This window comes from Plecotus auritus, assembly GCF_963455305.1.
Source record: "Plecotus auritus genome assembly, chromosome: 13".
In the NCBI taxonomy this organism is placed as follows: Eukaryota; Metazoa; Chordata; class Mammalia; order Chiroptera; family Vespertilionidae; genus Plecotus; species Plecotus auritus.
The window spans coordinates 15,749,579-15,761,023 of record NC_137779.1 but is presented as its reverse complement, the minus strand read 5'-3'; the positions used below and the strand labels follow the sequence as shown (position 1 = coordinate 15,761,023).

The 11,445-nt window shown below is 54.3% G+C and overlaps 1 protein-coding gene across 1 annotated transcript; it reads right to left on the bottom strand.

The window, feature by feature from the left end:
• Positions 1-3,085: 3,085 nt before the first annotated feature.
• On the bottom strand, positions 3,086-11,423 carry RANBP1 (RAN binding protein 1). Its single transcript, XM_080649764.1, has 6 exons — positions 11,080-11,423; positions 9,705-9,841; positions 6,686-6,843; positions 4,731-4,859; positions 3,872-3,937; positions 3,086-3,336 (listed from the first exon to the last, which is right to left on the bottom strand). Exons 1-6 carry the CDS (start codon positions 11,092-11,094, stop codon positions 3,215-3,217), a joined length of 627 nt encoding a protein of 208 aa, XP_080505890.1. The 5' UTR covers positions 11,095-11,423; the 3' UTR covers positions 3,086-3,214.
• Positions 11,424-11,445: the final 22 nt, after the last annotated feature.

Sequence of the window (11,445 nt, the reverse complement as noted above, 5' to 3'; positions counted from 1 at the left end):
AGCACAGATAAGCGGACAGCGTAAGGGCAGGGGGAGTTGGTCCCTCTGCCTCCTGGCCCAAGCTGCAGGCTTGGAGTGTGGGTGGGTAAAAGGCCCAGGGCCAGGCAAGTCCCTCAGCCTCCCGAGGCAGGGTGGAGTACCCCTCAGGAAGCCCCGGGCACTCTGCCCCTGCGTGGGATAGGCCCATGGTCAGGCCCACCTCCGGCAGGAAATCCCCCCGCCCCTGCCGACGCCGCTTAAGGTGGACCAGCGGCCTCGCAGAGCCGGCGCGGGGTGGGCGGGACCATCTGGGTAGCGAGTGCAGCGCCTCTGGGAGGTTGAGACCTGGATCAAGCTCCAAGGCTTCCCCAGTGAGCACCAAGTGCCTCTCTCCGTGGCACTGCGACCATCTCCTCCCGCCACGCGGACACAGGCCCGGTGGCTCCTTGGCCAACCAACAGGCCCCTCCAAGCCGGTAGGTGGGCCTTCTTAGGGCCCCAGCCCCAAAGGCTGCAGGCTGCTATTAAGGAACCCTGGATGGGGGCCAGACCTCAGCGTTAATGCAGCTTGACAGCAGATATGGTGATGTGCTTTCTCCCACATCCAGTTGTGGCCTCTGCCCACTCCGGGAGGCCCAGCTAGTGGGGGACTAGCTCTGTGATAGGGTCTGGGGCAGTGGGGTGGATTCAAGGTTCAAAGATGGACAAAGGACAGACCCCACCTGGAGCAGACCCCTCCTCAAGCCTAGCTGAGATGCCATAGCCCTACAGGCCTAATACAAACAGGCCCTCGGGACAGCGGACACCACTTCACTTTTTTTTTTTAATATATTTTATTGATATTTTACAGAGAGGAAGGGAGAGGGATAGAAAACTAGAAACATCGATGAGAGAGAAACATCGATCAGCTGCCTCCTGCACACCTCCCACTGGGGATGTGCCCGCAACCAAGGTACATGCCCTTGACCGGAATCGAACCCAGGACCCTTCAGTCCGCAGGCTGACGCTCTATCCACTGAGCCAAACCGGTTTCGGCAGACACTTCACTCTTGTTCTTGGCCTTCTGCAGCCCTGTACAGGGAATGCGCCCCACCCCCACCCCCACCCCCTCCAACCTCTGGTAACAGGGCCTGGACGTAGGCCCACACATCAAGAGGCTCCTCCCAACGACTCACCCACTGCACCCAAAGCAGGGCCCTGCTTAGGGGTGCCAGGACAGCCAAGAGCTGTGGAGTGCCAAATGCTGGTCATAGGAAGAAAGGCCTCTCATGTCTCTTTGCTGAGGTCCCTGCAGACGGGGTCCTGGGTGGGGCAGACCCAGTGAGGCCACAGCCCAGAAATACTCTACCCAAGGAGTTAAGATCCCAGGGAAAGGGAAGTGCAGCTTTCCCAACCCCCTTCCCACCCACAGGAATGAAAAAATTGTAGGTCATCTCCTATCTCTTCTTCCCTAATATTGTTAGCACCTCAATTCTGGCTTCTCATCACCTGTGCCACACTGGCTGGGGGCAGGGAGTGAGGGGGGTTAAAGGAGCCCCTACTGCTGTCCTTGCTCATACTCACATGTCTCCCTTTGCAGCGCCTTCTGTAGTGTGAACAGCCCCATCTTTAAATGCACCCTGGTCACAGCACCCCTCTCCTCCAGCAATTCTGAGGCCTTCCCCACTTGAGATACATCTCCTCACCCAAGTCAGCCTGGGGTTTTACATCAGGTGGGGTTAGCTTTCATTGGAGCCCAAAACTATAACATCCATTCTGTGCTGAAAGGCATGTCTGACCACCCTTCCCTAAGGTCAAGCCCCTGGGACCTTTCACATAATGCATCCAACAGAGGCCTCTCAGGGAAGCGGCATCTGCCCTTCACAGCATCACAATTCCAGCTCGAGGAGTGGTGCACCCGCGTCAGTGTCCTTCCTTGGTGGGAAAATCACTGCACCAACACTGGCCTGTGCCCTGAGGCCTAAGGCTACCAGGACACAACAAAGCTGGCCAATGAAGTCTTCAGTTTTAAAACAAGAGTGGCTTCCTTTGGAGGTGCATCCCTCAGTGACCACGGACACAGTTTAGACTGGACAAACATCACAGGACACACAGGGCCCAGCTAGACTTAGCCACACTGTAAAGCACCTCTGGTAGGTGTTAATGTCAAACAGCCCCAGGCGGCATGAGCAATCCACTCTGGGTGGGCACAAATGTGCTCCTCCCCTGCTGGAGGGTGGGAAGGCCACAGCTCCTCGGAGGCCTGGTTATTTGCCAGGAACATACCGTCCCAGGTAAGACCATGTGTTTTCAAAAGCCTGCAGGCTTACACAGGATGATTTTAGAGGTAGCCCATCTATAAGACAAACCCCCAAATGGCACTAACCCATTTGCATTCTTAAAAGCATCCTTTAATTTAAAGCTATTGCAGATGTCCATAATTCCACCCAGATGGATGCCGGGAACAAGTGGACGATGGGATGGTTTTCTGACGATGGCGGTGGGGCCAAGGCCTGCCGAGGCACTCAACAGACTGGATTGGGTGCTATGGGACTGGCCTTTCCCTGGCTGAGGGCCGACTAGAGACAGCCTTAGCCAAAGCCAGGAGACCTGCTTGGCCTCCTTGTACCACAGCCAAGGTATCTGGTGATCTTCCTTTCTCTTCCCCAAAGGCAAAAGAAGAAAAAATCCTATCTACTCCTCACCACCTGGCAAAGGCACATGCGGCCTTCAGGAGACAGTGCCCAGCACTGGTCTCCCTCAGCCCAGTTGCCCCACTAGTACCAGCTCAGACATACCACAGCCCCAGTAGCCAACAGTGGCCCAAAGTCCAGGACAGAACAAGTGTAACAAGCAGGGTCAGACCCAGAGTGCCACCCCAACACCCTGGAGCCAGTAGGAACCCACACAGCTGCCAGGTCAGGGCCGGCGCACACAAGGTCCTGCCCTCCGTGAAGGTTTCGAATGAGTTGTTTATTCACTATGTTTGATGACTATAAATAAGTGTTTCCACTATGGAAAAGAAAGTTAGCACAGTACATTTTCATGACTGGGGAATGGATTTTCTGGTCATCTTCAATAGGGCAAAAACTTCAAAAAAAAAAAAAAAAAAAAAAAAAAACCACCTGAATGTTGGAATTCAGTTCTTTATATAAAGTCCCTTGTAAAAACAAAACAGAATAAAAACAAACCGAAAAGATGGGGCAGGGCAAATTTTTTAAAAAAGGAAAAAGGAACAGAAAACAAGGGCAGAGGACTTATTGCTTCTCCTCAGCTTTCTCCTTGGTCTCCTCCTCTTCGGACTCCTTGCTCTCCTCCACCGAAAGAGCTTCTAGCTTTTCAGCCACTTTCTCGGCATTATCGTTTTTGCCCAATCCTCCTGAAACACGGGGGAACACAGTAAGAGAGAGAAGCGCCATTCTCCCCAGCCCACGCTGAAGCGAGATGCACCTGCCTCACGGGAGCCTGACACACTCCCCACAGGACAGGCTGCTGTTCTATCGCCTGCCTCCAGTCACCCAAATAAACACACACACACCTGGGACCTCAGTCAGTCTGCTCAGGTGTGTCTGGTCACTGGCTATGGCAGCCATTATCAGGCCCTGAATAAGCAAATGGCCGTGAGGACCTCTCAAAGTCCATTCAGCCTCTGTAGGGCTGCAGTCAGACACCGTGACCTGCCCACCTGCCCAAGTGCAGTGAGGCCAGGCCAGTGAGCATGCACTGGGGCCTGGAATGCCAGCTCACTCCCCAGAAAGCACCATGTCCCCAGGCAGCTGCATCACCCTAGACAGGGCAAGGTGGTCGCAGTCCCTGGAATGTTTCTGTGGCAGACAGAAAAAGCACCCGCCTGGGACTGCAGCCGGGTGCAGAGTGAGTCTGCAAGAAGGCCCCATCCACGAACACCATGTTACCTTTCTTTTCTCTCTCTTCGATCTCTTTCCTGCATTCTTCAAACTTTGTCTTGAATTTCTGTGCATCTGCAGAAACAAGAGACTTCCTCAGAACCCTGAGAAGTGAAGGGGACAAGTCCAGCAAGTGTGAAGAGCCAGAACTCGTTAAGGGCCTGTCCCATGGCCATTCTGACAAGTTGGGCCATCTAACATGACCCTGGATGCACTTTTGCCCAGACTGGGCAGTGACTGTTTCTTAGGTCCCGCCCGAGGCTAGTGGCTATGCTGAGCTATAGCCTTCCATCTGACTCTGTAACAATTTGGGCACAGCAGCAGTGTGGTGGCTTCATGCAACCAAGGGCCAGGGCCTCCGCCCAGGTACTCTGCTCTCCACTCATGTTGACGTAGCTGCTGGATAGGCCCCATCCTTAGGGCAGAAGTGAGGTCCACTCACACCAATAGTGAGCTACTGGGCCGCTGAGCTCCAGCACCCACCCAACTTCTGCAGGGCCCACTGGGCACAGCTTTGACAATCTGGGCTGAAAAGACACCCAAGCAGGGGAGAGATCAGCCTAAGCCTGTGGATCTTAGCACAGCCCCTGCTGGCACCCAGGTGATGGTGAAGGGAAAACCGCTGGTGCAGCCTCCTTCGAGGTTAAGAGGGAAAGGCACTGCTCCGGACTCAAGGGCACCTGGCTTGACGATCCCTTCCTTGAGGGCCCACCAGATAGCAAAGTAGTAACAATTCCCACCACAGCTTCCCCATTACCATCAATTCTCCCTGAAAAGCAAGTGTTTCTGTTTGCAATGAAACTGCTACACTGTAAAACAGGCGGCAGCACTCAGGCCCGCCCAGAGGCCCGCCCACCCTCCTGCTTACTTTCAGCATTGAGGAAGCGGATGGCCAGCAGCTCCGGCTTGGGGCGCTCATCAGCAAAGTCGGCATGGGTATTCCAGACCCAGGCACGGTCACTGCCTGCGTTTGGCTTCAGCTCCATCATTGGCGTGACTGGAGGAGAAGCGCCATGAGGAAAATGTCCACTGCCACAGAGCCAACTTACCACCCCGGCCACGCCACGCCACTCCAGGACTGCAGTTCTGGCTGCCAACCCAAGGTCCCATTTTGGGCAAAACAGGGATGATTTGGGGCAATCTGGAATTTACCCAAACCTCTTTTAAAATGCCCCATGTTCACTTAAAGCCAGGAACACTCTAAATCAGGGAACAGGGTGGCCCTGCTCCCTGACCATGAGGATACCTTGGTGAGGACCTCCAATCCCAGTGCAGTCAAGGGCTCCAAAGCCAATGCAGCTGATCACACCCTGCCCCTTGGTGCAGGCTCCAGACCCAGGAGAGACATGGGCACAATGACAAGCAGACCCAGCCCTTCCTGGGGACCTGACCTTTGGAAGGTGGGGGTCATCAGAGGGCCAAAAACTGAAAAGTGGGACGATCACCCAGAATGGTGCAGTCAGAATCACATAACCAATCTCAGCCATATACTCCCAAGGGAGGCCAGCGGGGAGGCACAAGGCTACCAGAAGTGGGCACTATGAGCCTTGTGACATGGTCACATGTCACGGAAGACAGTCATGGCCTGGAAGAAGCAAACCTGCCCCATCTCCACAGGCTCTATATAGAGCCAAGGGAGACTGGCTGTTCTGAAAGAAAAGCACCCCCAGTGCCATGCCCAGCAGTCTACCAGTAGCAGAGGTCTCCGGGGATGTGGGACAGGCCATGCCCAGCCCTGGGCAACACATCACCATCATCACCCAGACGAGTGGTGAGCCTGTGTGCCTCGCAGGGCATGCACAGCCTCCTCCCACCATCAACCGCTGCGTCCATCAAGGGCCTATGGTGTGCACCAGGCCCAGGACTCACCTGCAACTCACACAGAAGTGACCTAGCAACCTGGCAAGGCTCTAAAAATAGCACAAGTGTCAGGAAGACCCTGAGGAGGCACTTCAAATTGGGCTGATAGGCAATGACAGGGAAGAGCAGACAGGTTGGGACGTGGAGACTGGCACACAGAGGCCGAATGGGCCCAAAGCAACTGTGGTACAAGGAGGACTCCCCCACATCACCCTTGAGGCCACTGCACTCTGGTTCCTGACAGCAGTCACCCTGTGAGCCAAGGGGCCCTGCGCTGTCAGACACAAGTCACACCAGAAACGCAGCACGGCCCTGGATCAGAAACGGAGTCCAGGACACGCTGACTTCAGTCACCTCTTCACAGGCCAGGCCTTGGGTGGCTAATCCTAGAAACCCCACCGCACTGAGCCCAGCCTAAGGGCTCACCTGCTTACGTCACACCTGCCTAAGGGCTTCCACCCGCCTCACCCACTCCTATGAAGCTTCACGGGCTCCTAAGGATGAGGCAGCCACCTTCTCCCCACCCCGTTCCAATCCCATGTCCTCCCCAGGGAACACCATGTGGGGACAGAACACACCAACGGGTGGGAAGGCTGCCGCCCAGGCACTTCACACACAGAGGCACGTGAGCACACACACAAACGCACTCACACGCCCTTAGGCCGAGCCTGGTTCCGAGGCCACACTGGGGCTCTGCCTCCATCCCGCTTGGTCCCACCTGCCCAGTCTCCACACCCCCGTGGGCTATAAGCTTCTCTGCAGGTCTGCTCTGAGTTCTGAGGCACGTTGGGAAACCTCATTTCCTAGTTTAAATTAAAAGAAAACACACACTGTAAACGTGCACTTGCGGAACGGCACACTCCTGGGTCCCAGTGCAGGCCTGAAGCAGGCTGCCCACAGGTTGGAAGCTGCCCGATGCAGTGTCGGGGCCCAGAATGAAAACACACCCGAGAGGCCACCTACTATAGTGGTTGGCGCATATCTTCAAGGTCTTGTCCCTCCTCATGAGGAGGCGGATGGTCCCTTTTTCCTTATGCTTCAGGAGCTTGACGTCGCCCGTGCCTCGCTCCTTCCATTCTGGGAGATCGTTCTCTGAAGCGAATCGAAACAGCTTTGCCCGCCTTCAAGAAAAGCCATTAAGTGAGAGCTTAGATACACAGAAAAGGTACCAGACAAAAGGTACCAACCTTTTGATGGAAAAAGCACTTCTTTTCTGGGTGTTAAACAAACAGCTGTATCTGATGTCTCAACGTACACCTGTTCCTTTCTTTGCACTACAAGAACTACAAACCAAAATGTCACCAAAAGAGCAAAAAAGCAAATTCCAGTTTTAACATGATGATAAGAAAGAATAAAAGATTTCTACAGTGCCGAAACCGGTTTGGCTCAGTGGATAGAGCGTCGGCCTGCGGACTCAAGGGTCCCAGGTTCGATTCCGGTCAGGGGCACGTGCCTTGGTTGCGGGCACATCCCCAGCAGGGGGTGTGCAGGAGGCAGCTAATCGATGTTTCTCTCTCATCGATGTTTCTGACTCTCTATCCCTCTCTCTTCCTCTCTGTAAAAAAATCAATAAAAATATATTTTAAAAAAAAAAGATTTCTACAGTTACATCGTTTCCTTTTCCTTTTTTTAAAATTTTTTTTCAGAGAGGGAGAGATAAAGAGATAGAAACATCAATGATGAGAATCATTGATTGGCTGCCTCCTGCACGCCCCCTACTGGGGCGGGGGGGGGGGGGGGGGGGAATCAAGCCCGAAACCCAGGCATGTGCCCTTGGCCAGAATCGAACCTGGGATCCTTTAGTCCACAGGCCGATGCTCTATCCACTGAGCCAAACGGACTAGGGCCAGTCACCATGTTTTCTAACAGAAAGACCTGACTCATCAGCAAAATAGCTCACCTGAGTCTCCTGAGCATGTCTGTGAACACGGTACAGGACTTCCTGGTGACCCGTGGGGCCACAGGGACAGCATGGAAGCAGACGGAGGCCAAGGACCCCTGCCTTCCACAGAGCCAACCTTTCCCTCAGCTGTGAGATGCCCCCTGTGCTTCCCCAGCCCCCACCACGCCACCAGGCTCTGGCCCAATACCCTGACTTCCTGCCAAGAACAGTACCTCACTGGGCCCAGGCAAGGCCGCCACCCCAGCCCTGAGCCCAGCAGTCCTCCTTAGGGCTCAGGCCAACATCCTCCCATCACCAACCACACCTGCCCCTTTTGCTTCCCCACGGGATCCCAACTCTGTTATTCCCTTTTCTGCAGAAATTCTGCTCTCTCCCGAAAACCCAATTCTGTTAAGGGAGACCATGTTCTCACAGGATGCCCCCAGGGCTTTGACCTAGAGCCCTAAGAGCCACCCCTAAGAGCCACGTACAAAGGCCAGGCTTACTGGCCTCTTCCCTCAGGAAGGGTCTGTGTCTAGGACACCAAGAGCACCTTCCACCCCCACAGGGACAAGGAGGTGACAATACTAGCACCACCAGCAGACCTCACTCGTGGGAGAAGCCAGCCCTGGCTGCAGCATCATTTCTGGGCAGAACAGAGACTTGGAGAACCACCTTCTGAAATCAAAGGGGCACATCCATCTCTTCTTTCCTGCAGCAGCCCCTGAACATCGGAAGAACAGATTACTCCAACACAGTTTGACTGGGGGAGAGGGCTAAGGGGCTTGCCTGGCTCAAGGGTCCAAGCAGCCTCGATTGCCTGCCTCATTAGGCTTTTATTGGAATTTTTATCTTTAGATACAATCAGCAGGGTGAGTAATCTTGGGAGGATGCGTTGTGTTTACACTGTCCTCTAGGCAAGGGCATCCAGGGATTAAGCATAAGGATTCGAGTAAACACCTGGGGGTCTGCATAAGCACAGACTTGTTTGGAAAGGTCAAGGAATAATTAGAGGCACCACCTTCAACACTTCCCTAAGTCGGAATTCCGATAAACAGGGCAGACGGCCTTCCACACTTCCCTTTTATCAGAATGTCCTCCTTACAAACTTTCCAACTGAGTCTCTTGTGCTCCCCAACACTTTCCCAGGTCCTTGGGAGTTGTGGGGAGCTGGTCTCCCCAAGCTCCCTTCCTTAAACGGATGGGTCCCAGGGTTGGTGACTGCCTCTGCTCCCCTGCCACCACCCAAAGCAAAGCACTCAAACCATAACCCATTATCTTGGATAGGTTTGGGGAGGGGGGAGAGGGAGGAGTTCCACAAGCTTGGACTAGGGACAACTACACCCTATTCTCATTAACTTGTAGCATTTCCTGCAATTCTGAGCATACCCAATAGGCCACAGGTCAGACATCTCAACAACACATTGTTAGGCACTGCTTCGAAACAACACAAACCGCCCCCTCCTCCAAAAACTATGCTTTGTAGCTTCTCACTTAGGGTGCCAAGAAGCACATTCAGAGTAACTTTAAAAAAGTAACCTCAGTAACTGTAACACTACCCACTTTCGTTTGTAATTCCAGGCATTGTTTTGTGCATTAAACACAATGAATCAAGGATTCACAAGCTTCAGAATGCTAAAGTCCATGTGCAAAATAATAATAATAATAATAATAATACAGAAATGGGGGTAATGGGGGAATAAGGATACATATGTAACACCTTAATCAATAAAAAATTTTAAAGAAATAAAATAAAAGATAGTAATAATAGTAGACTCCCTGCTCAACCCAGGGAAAGGGGCTGTGGGAGTCGGCAGGACATGGGGAGATGCACCTTTGTGGATAGAGGAACAGCCACAGGACACCAGGGAGTGCCTGTGCCCTCCATAGCACTGGCCACAGAGCAGCAGGGGTACCCAGTAATAAATGATGTAATAAGTGGATTGCAATAGCAGCCTTGATTAGTCATCACACAATTCCAGGCCCTTTCTTCAGCCTCGGTCCAATTATAGGTCAAGCCAAGGCCTGGGCACCCATAAAAAGCACAAATTCCGTCTTAAACAAAAGATAGCTACTTCTGTAACAGGATCAGTTACTTACATTTTGAAAAGTTCCTCTTCATCTTCTTCCAGGGTTTTAATTTCTTGCTCAGGAAGAGAAACTATAGGCTCAAACTGAGGGTCGTGGTTGGATTCGTCTGCATTCTCGGTGGAGGTATCATGGTCCTCATGGATGTCCTATGGAGGGAGGTGTGGAGAGCTGACTGATGGCCTGCAAGCCAGGGCTCACCAGTGTCCAAACTGGGCATCCCCACCAGTGAATGGCCTCACCACAAAGCAAGAGATTAGGCCTACAGCCTTTCACACTAGGAAAGGTTAGCATGTCGGCCCAGCACATGGTGAGACACGCTGGGCTTCAGCACCCTCCCCTAGATGCATCAATCACATCTGACTGGGGTTCCTAAAACTCAGCCACCTATTAAACAAGTGGCCTGGGAGAAACTGCCCCATTTCTTTGAGCCTGTGTCCTCATCTGTAAAGTGCAGATACTGATATTGCCAAGTTTAGATTTAAAGGGCACAATAATGGACTGAAGAGGACAGTGTGACAAGTAAAGCAAAAAGCAACCCGTTGAGTTTGTACTGGTTGAGAAAAATGTGTGCTCTTGCTTCCTAGACGAAAAAGTTGGGACTGCCAGTTTTTACAAGGAATTCACAGTTCTGTCAGAAACTTTATCTTGGTTCGGAAATTAAAGTCAAAAGAGCCATAAAATTCTGGTCCACTTTAGATAGGACACAAAGGATCTTATCCTAGGTACAGAACACGCGGCTTTGATCCACAAAACTATAAGAAACCCGGACACTTCATTAACAGATTGAAGCCGAGAAGAAAAGATAAGCCTTTGCTGCTTTCCTGGGTTGGACAGCACTGCGGCTCTGCCGCGGCCAGCTCAGCAAAGCAGACAGCCGCTGCCAACAAAGCCGCCCCCACCCTGGGTCCGCACGTCCAGGACCCCCCTGGACCGCGAGAGCTTCCGCCGCAGAGGCCTGTGGCCGTTCGAGATTAGGCCGGAATGAATGAAGTGCTGCGTAGACCACAGAGGCAGGGATGCACGATCTCGGTGGCAAGCCCGCATGTGGGCCGAGCCGGAGGAAACCGGCCTGCGTCCTAGGAGAGCGGTGAAGTGAACACGAGACCAATTAAGATTGGGCGCTAGGGCCGCCCCAAGGTCGCGTAGACACCCGCAGACCCCGGGCCCAAGCCCGCAACCCCAGGCCCCGCGCATCCTGGCTCCGAATGTCTCGAGACCCCAAGCCGCAGTCCCCACAGCCCGACCCCGCGCCACGGCGACCCGCAAGCGCCAAGATCGCAGGCCAGCGGGGGTTGGCGGCAACGGCGCGGGCCGCCCACGTGGCCGCCGGTAGCGGCCTCGGGCCCCTGGCCCCCGCCCATTACCCCCCCAGGCCCAGCCGCACCTTGGCGGCCGCCATGGCGGCGCGGCGGCGGCGGCGGAGCGGCTGGCTTGGTCGTTGCTGGCTCCGGGGCCTCTCGGCGGCTACTCGTAGCTCTTTCACTCCGCGTCTGGCGCCGGCGCCTCCCGCCCGCCCGCTCTTCCCTCCGCCCAGCGACCCGAACCCTGACCCCTGACCCCGGAGGCGGGAAACGCGCCGCGATTCAAAACCAGTGCAGCTTTATTGGCTCAGGCGACGGACATTATCATTGTCCGGCCCGCCCCGTGCTTCCCGCCAAAACGCCCGCGGCGCATGCCCGGCCCTCCCGGCAGCCCAGAGAGCGTGCGCTCCCGACGGCCCTCGCGCGCACTTCCGCCCCTCGGCCGCGCG